This window comes from Penicillium argentinense (assembly GCF_028826775.1).
Source record: "Penicillium argentinense strain IBT 30761 chromosome Unknown utg000009l_segment0_segment0, whole genome shotgun sequence".
Lineage (NCBI taxonomy): Eukaryota > Fungi > Ascomycota > Eurotiomycetes > Eurotiales > Aspergillaceae > Penicillium > Penicillium argentinense.
In genome coordinates, this window is record NW_026622668.1 from 4,087,963 (window position 1) to 4,107,849 (window position 19,887).

Here is a 19,887-nt window from a genome sequence, read left to right on the forward strand (position 1 = left end):
TCTTATCTTTTATCCCATATGGGGTCCAGCAAATCACTAGGCGAAGTCATAGGCCCCAAATGGTGACAAAATGTTTCTTCTTTTTATAGTTTTTAGATATTGATCTGGCTCTACTATATTATAATTTTAGGACAACTTATTTCAAGAAAGAGAATAATAATAGGGTGTTGATACACATACCCTCCCCCCACCCCTTTTTTCTTAGTCATACCTGCCCGACAGCCACCTAGCTGCGCAGAAACAGCTAGATTTTCAGGCCTGCTTATAGACCGACCAATAATATCGCTCCATTTACAGGGAAGCTAAACCGAGGAGATCCAGTTCCCCATAGCACTACCCATCTACCACCTCGCCATGTCGCTCTCTACCATCTTACCCAACGCTCTACAACACCAATATGCTGCCCGGAATCGATTCTTACGCGTCTGATTCGTCATATACCAGTGAACCAGCTCCCTCCACAGCTGGCCATCCTACTGCAGACACTGAGTCCTCCGAGCCGTCACCACTACCGATGCCTCTGCCCCCTCACAACCAACGCTTCCCAGACCCCGAATCTGCGATCAATGCTATCAGTGAGCTTGCGCAGCCAGCTGGATATGCCGTTATCAAGGGACGCTCCAAGAAGGCAAAATCCGGGATGCTAAAGAAGGTTGTTTTGTTCTGCGATCGCCATGGTGAATACAACCCAGCCTTATCTGATACCTCACGCAAGCGAAAGACTACCTCATATGCCAGTGGATGCAAGTTCCAGGCTACCCTACGTCGTCAGCTATTAGATACCGATACCAATGCCAATACTAATGGCTGGATCCTTACCGTGGAGAATACAGAGCATAATGGGCACGAGCCCTCAGATGCATCTACTCACCAAGTTCATCGAAAACGTGAGATGGCGTAACAGATGGACGCTATCAGATCACAGCTTGATCTTCAGATACCTACACGCCACATAATGACTGCAACTCAGGCAAGGAAGCCAGACTCATGTCTAATAGACCGAGACATTCATAACCTTCGAGCAAAGTTAAATCGAGACTTTTTACAAGGTCGTACACCTATTCAAGCACTTCTTATGGAGCTTCCAACCGATGGCAAATGGCTATTCCGATACACACTTGATCCAGAGCAGCATGTTACTGTTCTTTTCGCTATGCATCAAAAGAGTTTGGAAATGTTGAAGCATAATCCTTGGGTAATCTCAATGGATTGCACCTACAAGACTAATCGTTACAATATGCCACTACTTGATATTGTTGGATTCACCTGTACTGGTGCATCGATCTATCTTGGGTGGGCATTTATTGTTAACGAACGAGAAGAAACATACAAGATTGTTATGGTTTATCTCTTGGAAATGTATGAGCATCTGCATGAAAATGATCGATCCTTTCCATCAGCACCAAGTACTATCCTTACCGATAAGGAACCTGCTCTGATCAATGCTGTTCATGCTATATTCCCTTCTACTAAGACAATCATCTGCATCTGGCATATCAACATGAACGTAATGAAGAAGGCTCTTCCACTTCTTCGGAAGGCTATTGCTGACGCTCGTGATAATGGACTAATTGAATGGGATGGGTTTTCTCTTCCGTCAAATGACCATCGACTAACAAAGAAGGAATTGGATGAGGAATTAGCCAAGATTCTTGATCAAGGATGGAGGAAGATGATAGCACGATAGAATCGTCTCACTATTCCTCCTCTCAATCAGAATTCGACATTGCTTGGGAACAGTTTCAAGCTGCTTACAGTGCATCGATCTATACCACCTTGCTTGACTATATCATCCAGGAATGGATTGAGGACTGCCCTGAGAGTTTCCTTAAACTCCATACAGACCAATATCTCCATCTCGGTGAAGCTTCTACATCACGGACAGAAGCTTCTCATTGGTTGCTTAAACAAGATCTCCATACATCTACAAAGGATCTGCTTGCTATCCTAGAGAATTTTGAGCGTGTTATCGATCGTCAGTACAGGAAGATCAAAGAAGGGATTGCTAATCAGCGAGAGAAGCGACCAACCCGGACCCTTGATCCAATCTATCAGCCATTACTTAAACGTGTATCTTTGCAGGCCATTGGCTATGTCGAAGCAACATATGCTACCTTTCTCCCAGCAGCAGAGGGCAAGCCCCTAATTCCGCCTAATTGCTATTGCAATTCAAGGAATACCTCAGGATATCCTTGCATTCATGTGATTATGAGAAAGATAGAAGATCGTGAACCGTTCTTGCTTGAGGATTTCCATCCTCAATGGCATCTTTACAGACTCGGAGAGGCGCCTCCAATTGATCCGATTCTCCTGATACACAATCCCCATAGGGTGCGTCAACGTGGAAGGCCAGCCGGCCGTCGGAATAATCTAGAGTCTCGGCCTATTCAGCCCTCAGATGTCCAGGCCTCAGATGTCCGGGTACCAGCAACTCAGATATTACCACGGACCCGGCTTTCTCCTCGATCGTCACCCGACCCTCTTACAGCATTTGAACGTTCTACACAACGCGAACCCTCTGGATTTGAACGTGTATCTGCTGCAACACGCGGTCGTAGCCGTGGACGTGGTGCTCGTGGGGGTCGTGGTGCTCGTGGGAGACGTGGTGCTTGTGGGAGACGTGATACTCGTGATAGCCCTCACAATGAGCCAGAAAGTACCCAATCAGAGGGAATACGGACTCGACGGAGGGCACGTATGGAGGTGGAAGACACAGAGATAGTCGCAGAAACGGCTAGCCAGGGGGACAGCGAGGGCAGTAGCTTAGATGCAGGGGCAGTAATTGACTCAGATGATGGAGAATATGCTGGGTAACTAATGAATGAATTAATGATCTGCTTTTTTATCTCGATATTTTTCCAGTAAATAGAGCAATATGATTGGTTGGATCAGAAATCTTTTCAAAATTCAGGTGTTTCTACTCAGCTGGGCGGCCATTATAGGCGTGCAGGCCGTTGGGCGGACATGACTAAGCAAAAGTTTGGCTTTTGGGGGGGGGGGGGGGGGGGGAGGTATGTGTATCAACACCCTAATAATAATTCATAAATAATATATCAATAAAATTTCAAATTAGAATCTTAAATAAATACTCAAGTATCTACTATTAACGTAGTTCCCAAGCGAGCCGGCCACCCAAGCGAGCCGGCCACCCCAAAAACACATCTTAAATGCGATAAATTAGCACTCCATATCTCAACAACCATCGACTAACTTTACTTGAATATTGGCAGGTAGGCTTTACTTAGCATAGGGATTAATATATCCTAGTTTTAAATATTTTAAAATGATCGCCTTGCAACGTTACAATAAAATACACTGTAATTTTTGTATTCTATACATAAATATATGTATGTCTCTCTTCTAATTAGATTTTATATGTCAAAACCACGCCAGTGGGCTGGTGACGCTATCTAGACCATCATGTCCAAATATGGTATTCTAAATCGATGTTTTTGTTGAGATATGTTGTGGTATTTTATCGCATTTACTATGTGTTTTGGGGTGGCCGGCTCGCTTGGGTGGCCGGCTCGCTTGGGAACTACGTTATTAAAGAGAGACAAACATATTCCTCATTAAACCTTTTTCATTTAGATACTTTAGGACCTCTATTTTGTTGATTATAAATTGATTTCAGTATTAACGTAATCAACCACCGAACCGCGGATACCACCGAACCGCGGATTCTCTGCTATAGCCACCACTTTTTGAAGCTTTTAAACCACCAACACCATTAGAATTGACTAATTAAATACATAAAAAAATAGCTATTTACTAGGGCAATTTCGAATCGTATGTCCCACTGTTCCACAGCCACTGCAGCGCTGCGGAGCTCGTCGGCGAGGCACGGGAGTAGATTCTTCAGGTTGCTCATTAAGCTGCGTATCATGCTGCTGAATCCGATTTTGACCTTCCTGTACATTAAGAAGGCGATCATTACCTAGTTTACCACGCTTTTTTGCCTTTCTTTGACGTTGTCGCCCGTTTTCAGCCCGTAAAGCCTTGATTTCTTGCTCTAAAAGCAGTTGGGTTTGCATCGCCATTTGCGCAGCTTTCTCAAGATGTTGAATATGAGCAATAGGACTGCTAGAAAGCTGCCGTTTTTTATTAAGGCTGTTCTGCAGGTTTCGGACTTTCCGATCTAGCTGGCGAGTATTCTGTGGAGTCTGAAAAGCAGAGGAAATCGAGCCTTCAACTAGTGATGGTGCAGGTGTAGGCGTACGTAGTCGGAAGGTAAGTTTTGAGAGAACATGCTCTGGATTGAATGGCTTGAGCCCTGCCCTTTAAAACCGCTGCAAATCTTCTCTAAAGTAAATACTTTAGCGTGTGCATCGGGGTATAGCGATAAAAAGTCTTCTTTATCGATATGATTGTTGCCGACTTTCATACGATGTTCAAGAAGCTTTCCGTACGCCCCTTTAAGCGGGCTAAAGACACCCACATCAAGCGGTTGAAGAAGATGCGAAGCATGAGCAGGCATGCAGTGACAGATTATTGCATTCTGCTTGCAGAAATCATCGAATTCAGCAGTTAAATGACTGCTATGGCCGTCAAGAATAAGCAAGCGCTTTGCACCAGTCATATAGCGCTTAGAAAGGGGTTCGAAGATATTTTTTAGCCAAAGAAGGCCTATTTCATCAGTCGTCCAGCCATTCTGACTAGTAGAAATCCACCAGTCGCGAGGAAGCTTAGGTTCTTGAAACCAGGCAGCTTGTTGAAAGCTTGCTTTTAATATAATGACTGGCGGTAGATGTATGCCTTTTGACCCGATTGTCTCGATAACTGTGACCCATTCGCGATTGCCTTGAATGACTCTACGCGGTCGCTCGCTGCGCTCAACTGCAGTAATCACTTTTGAAGTAGAGCAGAGTCCCATTGCAAAGCCAGTCTCGTCAAAATTCCAGATATCGTCTTCGTGTATGCCGTGCTCTTGAATGGTCGCTTGTAAAGTCTCAAACCACGGTTTTATAACTTTTGGATCTTCCTGCTTTGCTCGCTGATAGGTAATACGTCTTGTATATCGCTTACGTAGCTCAGGATGGCGTTTAACGAACTTATAAGGCCAGTTAATTCCGAGAGCTGCCGTTGAATCTTGTAATCGATTGCAAAGCAATGTTTGAGCCATTCCACGTAGGAATTCAGGTCGAATTGGAAATCCTCGCGTATCTGCTTCCAATAATCGCTTTAAGAGTAATTCCTCTTCGAATTCAGTAAGTCTATGACCATTGGCGCGTCGTTCTGTCCGTGATTTTGAACCATGAAGCCGATCGCGTAGAGTATTTTCAGGAATCGCAAAGACCTGCGCAGCGCATAAAATTAATTTAATTTGACCATTCTGATAGGCTGAAATAGCCATCTGAATACGCGACTCTTTAGAAAGAGGCATATTGTATTGTGGTGATGAAGATTCGACGCGTTAAACAGAGAGAATAGAAATTGGATTGAAAATCCGCGGTTCGGTGGTATCCGCGGTTCGGTGGTTGATTACGTTAGTTTTAAAATAGCTAATATGATGAAATATCTATATAATACCTTAATTATCTTAGTCTACTCTGTCTAGAATATATAGTATCTAGATCTATAAAGAGAAAAGATATTGACTATTAAAAGATTTTAATGATTGATTATTATCAATTATATGTACTAGAGAATTTTATATTTGAAATTTTGAGATTTTTTGGGCTTCTAAAAAATGTTAAAATAAATTTTCTTATAAAACTTTTATTAAAAATTATCCTTGATAATAACGTAGTTCCCAAGCGAGTGACGCACCCAAGCGAGTGACGCACCCCACCAAAAATGGCGTCCTGACGCGTACCCACTATTTTCAACCACCCACCATGCCACCAAAACACGCTCAATCAAGCCAGGATTCGGTTAATCGTGAGGGCAGGATCTTATTAGCCATTCAGGCTCTTCAAAAAGGACAATTTCCTAGTCTTCGCGCTGCAGCCAAGACATACGGCGTATCTGAGGCTACAATCCGCCGCCGACGTGCGGGCCAGTCTTCTCGCGCGAATACACGCGCTAATAGTCATAAATTGACTGGATCTGAAGAAGAATCGCTTGTACAGTGGATACTCTCAATGGATTCACGCGGTGCAGCGCCTAGGCCCTCAACTGTGAGAGAAATAGCGAATATTCTACTTGCCGACCGCGGAAACACCCCCTCACCAACAGTTGGAAAAAACTGGGCATCAAATTTTATCAATCGCCAAAAAGAGCTTCGAACATGCTTCTCAAGACGCTATGACTATCAACGTGCTCAAAACGAGGACCCGAAGGTCTTACGTGAGTGGTTTAAAACCGTTCAAAATGTGATCAATAAGAACGGCATCCAATCAGATGATATCTACAACTTTGATGAGACTGGATTCGCGATGGGCCTTATTTCAGCACAAAAGGTGGTTACTCGAGCCGAGTACTATGGTCGTCGGGCAGTTCTACAGCCAGGAAATCGTGAATGGGTGACTACAATCGAGTCAATCAGTGCAACAGGTTTTGCTCTTCCACCATGTATAATCTTCAAAGCCAAAAACCACAACATCGGTTGGCTTGATGGCCTTCCAAAAGATTGGCGATTTGAAGTTTCACCTAATGGCTGGACTTCAGATGAAATTAGCGTCCGATGGCTTCAAAATCTATTCATCCCATTCACCTCAAGTCGGATGAAAGGAAAGCATCGCCTTCTGATTCTTGATGGCCATGGTAGCCATCTCACGCCTCAATTCGACCGAATTTGCGCTGAAAACTCAATTATCCCACTCTGCATGCCAGCACATTCATCCCATCTTCTTCAACCTCTAGATATTGGATGTTTTGCTGTTCTTAAGCGTGCCTATAGTCGTCTGATTACCAATCAGGCACGGCTAGGATTTAACCATATTGATAAGCTAGATTTCCTAGCAGAATATCCTCAGGCACGAGAAGAGACCTTTAAACTAGAGACTATTCAACATAGTTTCACAGCAGCAGGTCTAGTTCCACTAGATCCTGAACGGGTGCTTTCAAAACTGAATATTTCTCTCCGAACACCTACACCACCACCTAGCCGCCCAAGCAGCCGATCGAGCGAGTTCAGTCCGAAAACGCCAAAAACAGTCAAACAAGTACAAATACAGTTTTCTTCACTCAAAAAACTACTTAGAAAACGATCAAGAAGCCCTCCTTCCCCATCAAAGATTATCCTAGATCAGATTATCAAGGGTTACTGTGTCTCAATGCATACCAATGTGCTACAAGCGCAGGAAATTGCTGATTTACGGGCTGCGAATGAGAAGAAACGGCAAAAGCGAGCAAGAACGAATCGTCTCGTTCGATGCGAACAGGGTATTACAGTTGGAGAGGGCTTGCGACTACCAGTGCAGCCAGTGCAGCCAGTGGAACCTGTTGAACAGCATCCGCCCGCACCGGTTGAATCACCTATTTTGCCACCCCTACCAGCCAAACGTGCACCGCGGAGATGTAGCGGCTGCAATAGTATTGGCCATTCAATTACTCGGTGCCCTAGTCTATAGTTTTTGAATTTAATAGTGTTTTTAGTAGTCTAATATCATTTTAAAAATGTAGGGGTAGGCGGTGTGCGTCACTCGCTTGGGTGCGTCACTCGCTTGGGAACTACGTTAGTTTAATTAATAATATCATTTAAAAGATGTTATCATAAATTAATCAAGAATTTAAATTACGATTTGTAAGATATTCTTTCTATATAATTGAAACAGTCGTTTTCATTATATACTAAATATTCCTATAAAAAATTACTTTATCTTTTCACAATGTATTAGAGTACAAAACCTTGCTTGAATGCCCACTGCTCCAAGACGAGCGCAACTGGATGAGAAACGCTCTGTCTGACCGCGGAGTTGCTCTTGGACGCGACGAGCTCCTGACGCGGCCAGAGGCTCGCATAATTGTGGCCGAATTCATGGTCCGGACAGGTCTCTTAAACCAGTCTCAAGCAGTAGACCCATTGGCTCTCGGCACGGAAAAAAGGCGACGAAAAAGGATGACCCCTTAGGACAGTGTGACGGAAGAAGGATGGTGCCCATTAGGAGTGCAGTGCCAGGTCCACTGTACTCCCTTGATGCAAGCGAGCGCAGAAGCGGCAGCCGACGGCCCAGAGGGCTGCGCAGATGAAGACGGTGGAGGATGAAGTAGATCAGAGAATGAAGTCTGATTGTGGAAAGGAGAGTGGGTAGAGGGGAGGCGACGTTCGTTTTGGATTTCCTTTGTTTATTTTATCTATTTTGTCATGCTTGCATACATTCTCGGGCGACCAATCAGGGGCTTGCGTTGCAACCCATGGAAACAATCGTTCAGTGGGCTGGCGACCACCTTCAAGCTGTCGGCAGGCCTGACAGCACTCCCGCATAGCAGCATATATTTAGAGCAAGCTACATCGGGCAAATGAAATCATCATCATCAGAAAAAAACAATATATATTATATATATATATTAAATAAATTTTATTAGTGTAAATTATTATAGCGAATAATACTATTGTGCTATTTTTGTCTATTTCCTCCTAACACCGGACCGGAATTCGGAACATCGCTGTCAGGCCGCACAGGCCTGACAGCGATATGCCCGATCCTGAGACCCTGCGGATCGGAGACGCTCACCGGCATACAACGCAAAGCTGTATCCCTCTGATCTTCGGTCATGACTGCTGATGAAGGTAGCTGCACGTGATCGACAGGGCCCTGGGGCCCTTGAGTTCTGCCATGTTTTCCCATTCTCATGTACATAGGTATGCGATAGTCTATAGAAACTTAGCTTAGGGAAATATGCACTTTCAGTTCTACGATCCCGCTATCTCTTCTATAGCAGTCTCACTAATATAAAAATTATATTCTATCTACTACTATATATACTCTCTACATAGTCAGCTGGTCCACGTATATAATTAGCTACATACTTTATAGCAGCTATTCAGGAGATTAATATACCATGGCCCATAGTGGTATCTAAGTTATTGAACTAGACATAGGGCCAGAGTATTTACTCAGATAGAGAATAGAAAGTCTGATTTTTTTTTTAATGCCCGCCGAGGCAACGAACTCTGTCTAAAGCACCAGATGACCAGGGAGGGGATGTGGTCTAAGGCACAAGGGATTTGAGCTGTATTAATATATCAACCCCTATCATACCTTCCATCCTTTCTATCACTTATAGCCTCCCTGGCAAACCACACCTATTGCGCCTTCACACAATCCCCACGGTCTGAACGAGGCCAGCCCAGTCACATCTCTTCCTCGTCCGGGGCTCCGCATTCAACCAGCAGCCGCTCGCCCCGGACCGACTCCCTCCTCCATTTAACCGACAGTGATCTTAGGGTGTGTTGTCCTGATTTTTCCCACCACACACAGTCTTTATATATTGAATGGCAAAACCAAAAAATGTTCGCTGGTAGATTAGTATATAAACAAACGAATAAACCGAAAGTCCAACTACAAGATCAAGACAAGAGATATGAAATTCAAAATGAAGCTTTATAGACGCTCCTCATATATTAACTGATTAAGATCTTATGATGGCTATATTTCGAGAGGCAGCAGATAAGAATGGAATGCCTTCAATAGTACAATTCAAAACACTCCCCTTAGGAGAAAAGGGATGATTTATCAATTGAGAATGACAAGGCTTAAACCTTGTAGAGAACTCGGCCAAAGCTAATCATCATCAGGTTCATTGAGCCTTCTTTGCACCAGCCTTGTTTTCCCTCCGACGCTTCAAAGCATCCGGAGTATACTCGGTGTCCAGAAGGTAGTCCCACCAGCGGAAGCTGCTGGAGTAGTTTCCAATAAACTTCTCATGGTGTAGGTCATGGTGGTCGGCACCAGCCCAGAAGGGCAAGAAATGGTGCAGACTCCAAGGGAACTCATAGCCGCTGTGGGCATCAATGGCCTGGAACAGACGGAGCACGATCCAGATATACATCGTGAGGATATGGAGGTCACCGGTGAAGGCACACCAGAGGATGGGGCAACCAACGGTACCAAACCCAAGGATCATCACTTCGATCGGCGAGGCGTATTCTGCGGCGAGACCAAAGGGTGCCGAGTATTGGTGGTGAATCTTGTGAATGGCCTTGTAGAGTGGCCCCCAGTGGAGAGCCCGGTGAGAGAAGTAGTGCCAAGTGTCTTCCATGACGAAAAAAATTGCAATCTGGTAGGCCATGGTCCAAGGAGAGGGAAAGGGGATCGAAGTTTGTAGACCACAGAATTGAGCCATTGGGTGGAAGAGCCTGCAGGTGGCAAAATAGCGTCAGAGCTGGTTCGGTTGGACACATACAAAACCAAGCCTTTGCAAACGGGGTCCGGAAACTAAGGGGAGGGTGAGCTCATACCAGATCTGAGGCAGTTCAACAGTGAAGTGACTGAGCAGCACGAATTTCGCGCAGTCCCACTGCTCGCGCAGGGAGGGAATTTTGCTCTGAACACGGGAAAGTTAGCGTCGCTGTCTTCTCATACTCTCGGATTCTGCTGGTGCTGGCTTACGCTCTGGATCTTGTACCCCTTAAAGAAGCCCAGACTGTCGATGAAGATCCATGGCAGGGAGCGACCGAAGTAGACCAACTCGTGCATCACAAAGGACATGATACCGGTGGCAAGGACGTCATTTTGCATCCATGCGTACCAAGCTGCCCACATCCTCTCGGCAACGTTGAGGTCGGCGTTGTATTTGGTGATTTCCTCATACTGGCCCCAGTAGGTGGCCGAGGGCAACACGGTCGAATTCCTGAAAAATTGAACATTAGTTTGCCAGTCTCGAATGAAAACTTTGCAGGGCCGGGGCACATACATTGTGTGTCCCAATGAGATGGTTGTTAGAGGGGGGGACAAGTGCCTAGAAGAAAAGGGTGGGAAGAGAAGAAGCGCGGGGTGGTGAAGGAGAAAAAAAAGCAGAGGAGCAGCGATTATTATTTTCCCGGGGAGGGAGCAGCAGGGCCATACCCGAAGTGGCGAGACCGCGGGAGCCCCTGAAGGAACACACCACTCAGGCGCGGTGCAAGGTAAGGCCACTGACGAGCCGATCACCATCCGAGCCCCACCCGCAGGATAATGCGCATTTGCGCGTCTATGTTTGGCTGCTGACCCGGTTGGACCAACTCGATCGCCTGTTGGGGCTCAGCCCACTGCGGAGGAACGCTGCAGGTGGCATGTTCCTAGGAACTGGAAGCTGGTCTGGCCATGGCATTCGACGGTCCAGGAGAATTGTGCCATTCAGTCGCCCGTCCTGCCCTATCCTGCCCTATCCTGCCTTACCTACTAAGAGTATTACTCTATTCATTCGTAGCTTTATACTGTCAGTATCTATCCTACCGGAGACCCGGTACTGTGTCTCGACTCCATAGTGTTGTACTGCCAGCCACGGTGTACATTAGAGTATATCCTCAAGAGATCGATCACGTGCGCCCTGTTGCATGGCCTGGTTCCCCAGGCTGCAAAAATTTCCTGCATGCGGCCTGTTTGCCTTGTTTGGACCGGTCCTCGTTATGACGCCATAACAGCCGAAGCTCTCCAAGTTGCTCATTGCCTCCAGCCGCGGAGGTACAGCACTCGAGGACCGTTCCTCGCCAGGTGCGTCATGTCAGTCGTGCAGGAGTAGGCCTTCCAATTGCCCTTCCATCTCCCCAATAATACTAACTGAATTGCTTCAGAAATGCCTGCTATGTCAGCTCTCAACTTGACCGTCTCCAGCAGCAGCATCCTCGCTCCGACGAGACCCTATATAGTGCTAAAGATGCCCCCGAAGGACATTTTCAGCGCCTGCAGCAGGTAGTCCACTCTATATCGGTCACTTCCAAAACGCAACCCTTGCTCTCAGCGGATAGGCTAGCGGATCTGCTGTCCGATCCGGTTTGTTCAAGCTCACCCAGCAACGTTGTGGCAACGACTGGCGCAGAGGATCATGTCTCAGATCAACTATGGCTTGTTGCCGGCAAAGCTGCCGTTCAAACATCGGGAATGGTGATGCATACTCTCCTGAAGCACACTATTCGCATCCACAATGAGATTCACTATTGGGACGAGATCTTAGGGTCCGTCTGGTATAGTGGAATGTATGCCGCACAGACTTCGCCAGTGCGCTTATGGCATTGGACAAGGGAAATATACACCACTCCGCTTGATCACCAGCATTCTTCCGAATCTTTATCGAGGTCAATGGCGGCCCGGTGGGCATGTTTTTATCAGATCGCCCGCCAGAGCATATCGGAATCCCCAGCCCGATGGAGTCTATCGGTTCCAATTCGGTCGTCCCGGTCAGAAGCCCGAAAGAAAAGGGATCGTTTACTTGCGATGAAAGATATCTCCACTAGTAGCCTGGGTCTTTTGATGGAAGTTTGGCATTCCTTCCACGCAGATGCCTCCATCTCCAGTGAATCCGTCTTCTCCGGTGGTAAGTGGCAGGACATTGTGTACCGGACCATAGCCTTGACCGAGGCTATTCTGCAACATGGAGTCGACCAGTCCGATGCCCCTAGTTTCGAGCAACAAGTGTTCACAACCATCGAGAAAGACATAACGAGCTTGGAGACACAACGCAATGGCTTTTCGCCCACCGCCGAATCTGTACGACTGATTGAGCGCCTTGTGCGTGTCCTACGTGCCACACTTCCGGATTATGAGGCAACCATTACGAACCACATTGAGATCAATGGTCGCCCCAATGGTGTAATTCGCTATTGGCTCCCAGTCATGGCGGCACTTTTCTCTAGTAGTGCGTCGCTACGCTTCATACTTCTCCGTCAGGATGAAATCTTGCAATGGATCATGAATATTGGCTCTACCATTATTGATTTTGGCCAAAATTGGGTCCTGGATCCGATCCATAAGCTGATCGGAACCATCCGACACGATGAGAAAAGTGAAATTGCTATTATGAGCAAGGACAGTTTGGTCGCAGATCGGGCCAGCTTAGAGCGAATGGTTATTGACTTTGTCCGCGACCGTCCTGATCTTTCCCCAGGTAGTATGGTGGCAGAAGATGCGATGGCAATCACGAATGCCGTCAGAGAAGGTGATCTAACGCCGGTTTTGAAAGCCTATGAACGGGACCTGCGAGCGCCGTTCAAGGGAACCGTTCGAGGTGACTTGATTCGCGCTCTTTTGATCCAAATCCAGAAGACCAAGGTCGACGTCGAAATCGCTATCAGCGGCATCAACGCTCTTCTCAAGAGCCAAGAGCTTGTCTTCGGGTAAGCCTTTTCATTCTATACATTGATTCTTGGATCTCTTTAACACGAACCACTTCGTCCCTATTTATTCAGGTGGTCTGCGGCCTACGCCTTACGCGATGACTGACGTGATCTGCAGATTCGTTGGCCTCACCCCTGGAATTTTGGTATCATATTCGAGTCTACGGTGGCTCTTTGGTGCGTTTGGCAGTCGGCGGGGCTTGCAAAGAGGCAAGCGGCAGAGCGACCTGAGACGCGGCCTGCGGTAAGTTTGGCCTTTGTGAGGCGCCAGGGACAGACAAGAAGCTAACGAAACAGAAATGCATCCCGAATCTTAACGTCTGCATCAACGGAAAATGGAGTCGCGTCCTTCAAGGACTCGGGAAGACTCATCTGCGAAGCGGAAAATCTTCTCCAGAAAGTGCAGCTTGTTCTTGGAGGAGTGCAGTACCGGGAATTTCGGGAGGACATTCAAGACCTACTTGATGTTCAAAGCGGAATCGAGAAACAGCTTCGGGTGGTGGAGCGGATGCGATGGACATATTGCCACTGAACGATCAATCACATCTGTTTTATACAAAGATCCCACCCTGTGTAGATTGTAGCGTGTAGTAGCCGTGCGACGTCGCGCATCCCGTGCAGCGGCCTCGGGGCCACGGGGAGGCTTACGTAACAGACCATCGACTATTGCGCCGTCATCACTCTCCACTTGCTGTTGACCACCCCCATCCCCCTCTCTGTAGTCCTTCCCTCCGTCTACCGTCCGCTGGCCTTGCTTGCAGCCTGAATCTGGTACCTGCTCTCAGCTTCAAGACGAGCAGTCCTTTCTGATCACCTGACGACTTGGGCTGGGCGATCTGCACCATTCGCCTGACACTCCTGATACAGTCCTCAAGCCACCCAAACCTATCCATCATTTCCCTCCCCACGATTCACACGATTCGTCACCGCTATTTGCATTCAGTTCCGGAACGGCTCCGAAAACTTTCGACACCGACCACCTTCCGGCCTTATTTCATTTGTGAGATCGGCTAAGAATTTGCCTTTCTCCTATCCCGGACCCTTTCCACCTTCCATCCCCCGAGGTCACAAGCACTCCACGATGGCAGGCACAAGGAATTATGATTTTCTGGTAGGTGCGCTCACAAGAGACTGGGATTCGGCTAGTTTGCTAATATGAGTCTGCCCTCATAGATAAAATTGCTGCTGATTGGTGACTCCGGCGTAGGCAAATCATGCTGCCTTCTGCGGTTCAGTGAAGACTCGTTTACCCCATCCTTCATTACGACCATCGGCATTGATTTCAAGATCCGCACGATCGAACTGGACGGTAAAAGAGTGAAGCTACAGATATGGGATACGGCTGGCCAGGAACGTTTTCGTACCATCACAACGGCATATTATCGCGGGGCGATGGGCATCCTTCTTGTCTATGATGTGACAGACGAACGATCGTTCCAAAGTAAGTTCCTTCTTTCTCCGGCCCCTAGCCCTTCTACCCTCCCCCCCAAAACAACGCTTGCCTTTTTTCGGAGGCCATAGTACAGATACTGACTTCCTCCTTAAAAGACATCCGAACCTGGTTCTCCAATGTCGAGCAACATGCCAGCGAAGGAGTACACAAGATTCTCATTGGAAACAAGTGCGATTGGGAAGAGAAACGGGCTGTTTCGACCGAGCAGGGTCAACAGCTTGCCGATGAGCTTGGCGTTCCTTTCCTGGAGGTGTCGGCGAAGAACAACATCAACATTGAAAAGGCATTCTACAGCCTTGCATCTGACATCAAGAAGGGCATGGACACCTCCAAGACCGAACAAACTGGGAACTCAGGGGTCAGTATAGACCAGCAGGGCTCGGGTTTGAATGGTGGCGCTGGAGGGAAGTGTTGCTAGACCCCTGTATGACCACTCTTTGTATTTCCCCTTTCAGTCAATTTGCCTTTGCGTGTGTCCTTGATCTATTCTTTCCCCGCATTGTCATCGGTTGTTTTCTCTGCAGAACATATCCCTTCGCCCACAATCTCATGTGCTAAGATCTGAATGTCCGGTTTCTTTGGAGAGTTGGCGCTTATTACCCCCTAGTATCATACATATCTGTCCATAAACTGTGACGGCGTGTCTTCTTTCCCATTGTGAGGATTTGGACGGGCACGCTGTCTTAAGTCAATATCTATACGGCCTTCTCTTTTCTGCTTTTTGATTCCTGATAGTGCTTAAGCCACGATGCCTTTTCCCGGCAATGAATGAACTAGTTCATTTAGTAAGACACACCCCGCCTGTGGACGGGGTAGTTCCTCATGGACCCACTTCATTTTTTTGCCAAAAAGTATCATCCCGCCGATAAGATATCCTCCCCCACTACAACTTCATTTTCTAATTTTCCCACCCTTTCAGTCTCTCCCGCAATACTGAGACGGCTGTCGATCTCGGCAATTCAGCTGCTTTGAAGCTTCGATCTCTATTCCTGCCGTCTTTTTTATATCTTTTTCTGTCTTCTGTCACGAACCCTCGGCAATCGAGTTCGCCAGGAGCTTTGAGGATCATATCCGGCAACCGAAATCGCACGCAGCCGAAGAATTATGATACCGTGAACCAACAATTGGAAAAGGAAATAAGTTAATATTCCGCTGCCGCCAACTTGGAAACGGGGCAAAATAGAATACCACATCGTCGACTATCGAATCGTCCGGTTGCACCACCTATCTCCTTCCATTCTCTGGTATATCTGAGCCCAGAGAAATGTCGGAGGTTCGCAGCTTCACAGCTCGACCCCTGTCGAAGCAGGCCCGCAGCGACCACAAGGATGCGTTCCGTATCTATCTCTCGTCCTCTTCGATGGCTGGTTTAAGACTCCGGGCTGACGATCTGTGTAGTCTCACGCTGCCGGATGGGACATCGATGACTGCGATCGCCTGGACTGCTGTGGAGAACATACAGAACACGGTCGTACAAACCTCGAGGGCCCTCCAGGACTGCTATGGTGTCAAGATAGGAGAGAAAGTCGCCATTACGAAGCTTGATAGGTGTCTAGAGGATCTTGACTCGATCATTCTCATCGATAGCTCCGACAGTGAGAAAATGGCAAAATACGGCGCAATACCCGCGGAAGAAAGATGCCACTGGGAATGGGCTTTAGAATTCCAATTATCGAGATGTGAAGTCCTCGCGAAGGGGCTGGTATTCGAGTTGGACCTCAAGGGCCAGCGTCGTGCTTTTCAAGTGATCGGACTTCATACACTGAATTCGAGCAGCCTACCGAACACCATTTTTCGATTTTCAAAAGCCACAAAAATCTCGATCGGAACAGAGGTAGAGGTTCCGACAGAGTCCCCGTCTAGAATTTCCGTTCAAACAGCAAATCTCGGTGGTCTTTCACGGCAGATCGAAGATATAAATGAGAGCCTGTCTGACTTCAACATTGACCATCGCAAACCGACCATGCCCTCGTTCTACGAACACAACCGAGGAATCCTTATATTTGGTCCCAAAGGAACTGGGAAAACCATGCTCTTGAAGCAAATCGAGAAGGCCGGCTGGCGACAGGTATTCAAAATTGGCACATCTTCTCTCGGGAGGAGCATCAGCGACGGTGAAACAAAGCTTCGGAGTACGTTCCAAGAAGCTGTGCGTTCTAAACCCAGTGTCATTATATTTGATCAGCTGGAATTTATCGCGCCCAAGAGGAGTTCCCTTGAGTCTCAGTCCATGGCCTCAGTCCTATGCGAGAACCTCGATGCCATACGGAGCGCATCCGTTCTTGTCGTCGCTGCAACAAGACACCCGAATCTCGTCGACGATTCGCTGCGTACTCCTCATCGATTTGGTACGGAAATTGAACTTCAGGTCCCCACGGCCCAGGACAGGGCAGAAATACTTCGTGCCATAAGGGGTCCAGTTTCGGCTGGACTGGATGATGGGCTAATTGATCTGCTTGCGGAAAAGACGCATGGTTATGTTGGAGCGGATCTTTATGCTCTACTGCAATTGATCTGTCGCAAAGCACGATCGCGACAGATTCTTGACCAAGGGTATTCATTCCAGGAAATGGAATTTAGCACTGGCTCTGAAGGTAACGAAGAACCCAGTGTTGAGTTGGATATCCGAGAAACAGACGTTCTGTCCTCGCTACAAGAAATCCGCCCTACTGCCATGCGAGAGGTATTTCTCGAGACCCCTAAAGTGCGATGGTCGGACATTGGAGGACAAAGCGACATTAAGAAACGTCTACAGCAAGCGGTCGAGAGGCCTCTTAAGGTGAGTGCTGAGAGTCAACACTTGCATAGTAGTAATGGCAAAGCAAATCTGACAACATGATCTAGCACCCCGAACGGATGCAAAGACTCAACGTGAAAAGCAAAAAAGGCGTTCTCCTTTACGGGCCACCAGGCTGTTCCAAAACTCTCACTGTCAAGGCGCTGGCCACAGAGGCTGGGTTGAACTTTTTGGCCGTTAAGGGTGCTGAGATTCTGAGCATGTACGTGGGAGAGTCTGAGCGCTCTTTGCGGGAGATCTTTCGCAAGGCTCGAGCTGCTAGGCCCAGCATCATTTTCTTCGACGAAATTGATGCCATTGCAGGACGGCGGAGCACTGGATCTCAAGGTGGTGTCAATGTTCTCACGACTTTGCTGAATGAGATGGATGGTATTGAGGAGTTACGCAGTGTGCTCGTCATTGCGGCAACTAATAAACCAGATGTTTTGGATCCTGCTCTTATGCGTCCAGGCCGCTTGGACAATATCCTCTATATTGGACCGCCCGACTTCGAAGCCAGGAGAGAAATTTTCCGAATTTGGGCCAGTAAGTCCGTGATCCATCCGGATGTAGACCTTGATGATTTGGCCAACCGGACCGAGGGCTATTCCGGGGCAGAAGTCGTCAGTATATGCGAAACTGCAGGCGATGCGGCTCTCGACGAAGAGGAAGTGACCCAACAGGAGCAAGACGTGAAGTTGAAGCATTTCGAATATGCGTTGAGCCAAGTACGACGACAGATCACCGATACAGTCATTCAAGAATATGAACGATGGAGGGATGCGCAATCCTAGCGGATCAGATTTCGGTAATCTCGCGCAGAATAGGCGCTGAGATCGATGAATTCTCAATTACACTTGATTCTGATGTTCATGTACCATTAAAATAGATACTGATGTGCCACTAACGTAGTCTTGTGTATTCAACTGATGAGTAGCCAATTGAATGTACCCCAAACCCAAACAATCTGCACCAAAATGTCAAAGTACCAGAGATAAGATAAGGTGAATACCGCATCTGGCTATGTTGAGGCCTGAGGCACCCACGATAGCTCTGGTGCTCCCGTCGCGCGCGCCATTCATTCACTTCAACTACTGTCTTGTTCACTTGCGCAAACCCTCTCCACTCTTCTCCAGCATTATCCACCTCTCTCAAACAGTCACTGGTGCCCGAAATCTGATTTTGAAGATACGCATTCAAAGTTTCGCCTCGCGTCTCATGCGTCTCTAATCCTGCGGTCTTTCCCTCATCGCTCCCGCACCAAGACCATACAACAGCTTCTTTTCGAAGCCATCATCCTCACAAACTCATCACACCCAAAACTCTACATCTATGTCATCTCGATCCCCTCGTGGGCGCTCGCCCATTCGGTCTCCCCTTCGAATGCGGTCTCGATCCTTGCGACAATCTAGATCCCCCCGCAACGACTCACGCTCACGAAGTATTACGCGGTCGCCCTCTCGAGGCCGAACTCGATCTCGCAGTCACAGTCGAGACAGCCGGAATTACCGGGGTCGCAGCTACAGCCGAACCCCCAGTCGAACTCCAAGTCCTCCAAAAAGTGCTAAAGTAGGTCTTGTCTTTCGTTGATCCGATCGTCTAATGGAAATTCTCGTCACCATTTGCTAATCTTTGTGAATAGATCGTGATTGAAAAGCTGACCAAGAATGTCACGGAGAATCATTTGCGCGAAATTTTTGGCAGTTTTGGAGAAATTGAAAACATCGACCTCCCCATGAACCGAGCTTGTGAGTGTCCCACGGACGATACCTAAACCTTTGGCATTCGCTCGGCATTCTTCAATGACTGCCGTATTCTCCTAGTTCAAATCCCGACTGTTACTGACATGAACTCTTTTAGTCATGACAAACAAAGGCACCGCGTACATTTTGTATTACGACCCTGCAGATGCCGAGGCGGCCATTGCGCATATGCACGAAGCTCAACTTGATGGCGCTATCTTGAACGTTTCTATCATCCTTCCTCGGCGGGCATTTTCTCGGTCTCCTCCACCTGCTGCGAATCGTGGCCAGGGTGGACGTTTCGGATTCCGAAACGGATCATATGCGAAGTCACCACCGAGGAGACATGCTCGTGCTCGTCCTGGCGAACGTCACGATGTTTATCGACCCCCGTCTTTGTCGCGGTCCAGATCTCCTATTCGATCACGGTCGTACTCCCGCTCGCGTTCTCCAGTGCGTAAAGGGGGTTATCGCTCGAAAAGTCCACGAAACCGCCGGCGGCGTAGCCCCAGCTACGGTAGTTATGACTACAGCCGCAGTCCGACACCCAACAGAGGCCGAAGTCGGAATTGAAAACAAGCCTATGGCATGAGCCTGGAATGGTACACTACGGACCTGTCGAGTTGCTGGGGGAAGAATTTGCGAAGAGAATAAAAGAAGATCTGTCGATGGCGAGCCTTTTCAGCTTCATAGGCTGCTGGCAGCATTCAGACTGAGA

General features: G+C 47.6%; 7 protein-coding genes across 7 annotated transcripts; 6 read left to right on the plus strand and 1 right to left on the minus strand.

Moving 5' to 3' along the window:
• Positions 1 to 397: 397 nt before the first annotated feature.
• N7532_009094 (uncharacterized protein) lies at positions 398 to 901 on the plus strand (the record flags this gene model as incomplete). Its single annotated transcript, XM_056621585.1, has 1 exon — positions 398 to 901. One exon carries the CDS (start codon positions 398 to 400, stop codon positions 899 to 901), a length of 504 nt encoding a protein of 167 aa, XP_056472391.1.
• A 174-nt stretch (positions 902 to 1,075) lies between these two features.
• Positions 1,076 to 1,687, plus strand: N7532_009095 (transposase; the record flags this gene model as incomplete). Its single annotated transcript, XM_056621586.1, has 1 exon — positions 1,076 to 1,687. One exon carries the CDS (start codon positions 1,076 to 1,078, stop codon positions 1,685 to 1,687), a length of 612 nt encoding a protein of 203 aa, XP_056472392.1.
• Positions 1,688 to 9,684: 7,997 nt separating this feature from the next.
• Positions 9,685 to 10,802, minus strand: N7532_009096 (sterol desaturase family protein; the record flags this gene model as incomplete). The annotated part of the gene is made up of 3 exons (XM_056621587.1): positions 9,685 to 10,243; positions 10,346 to 10,431; positions 10,497 to 10,802. 3 exons carry the CDS (start codon positions 10,800 to 10,802, stop codon positions 9,685 to 9,687), a joined length of 951 nt encoding a protein of 316 aa, XP_056472393.1.
• A 784-nt stretch (positions 10,803 to 11,586) lies between these two features.
• Positions 11,587 to 13,730, plus strand: N7532_009097 (NCA2 family protein; the record flags this gene model as incomplete). The annotated part of the gene is made up of 4 exons (XM_056621588.1): positions 11,587 to 11,603; positions 11,660 to 13,198; positions 13,317 to 13,442; positions 13,496 to 13,730. 4 exons carry the CDS (start codon positions 11,587 to 11,589, stop codon positions 13,728 to 13,730), a joined length of 1,917 nt encoding a protein of 638 aa, XP_056472394.1.
• Positions 13,731 to 14,279: 549 nt separating this feature from the next.
• Positions 14,280 to 15,069, plus strand: srgA (Rab family GTPase srgA; the record flags this gene model as incomplete). Its single annotated transcript, XM_056621589.1, has 3 exons — positions 14,280 to 14,309; positions 14,372 to 14,639; positions 14,747 to 15,069. The coding sequence occupies 3 exons, from the start codon at positions 14,280 to 14,282 to the stop codon at positions 15,067 to 15,069; spliced, it is 621 nt and encodes a 206-aa protein (XP_056472395.1).
• Positions 15,070 to 15,915: 846 nt separating this feature from the next.
• N7532_009099 (putative AAA family ATPase) lies at positions 15,916 to 18,221 on the plus strand (the record flags this gene model as incomplete). The annotated part of the gene is made up of 2 exons (XM_056621590.1): positions 15,916 to 17,430; positions 17,496 to 18,221. 2 exons carry the CDS (start codon positions 15,916 to 15,918, stop codon positions 18,219 to 18,221), a joined length of 2,241 nt encoding a protein of 746 aa, XP_056472396.1.
• Positions 18,222 to 18,693: 472 nt separating this feature from the next.
• Positions 18,694 to 19,742, plus strand: N7532_009100 (RNA-binding protein with serine-rich domain 1; the record flags this gene model as incomplete). The annotated part of the gene is made up of 3 exons (XM_056621591.1): positions 18,694 to 18,996; positions 19,070 to 19,175; positions 19,288 to 19,742. Coding segments are annotated over 3 exons (864 nt in total), but the record flags the coding sequence as incomplete, so codon positions are not given.
• Between the last annotated feature and the right edge of the window lie 145 nt (positions 19,743 to 19,887).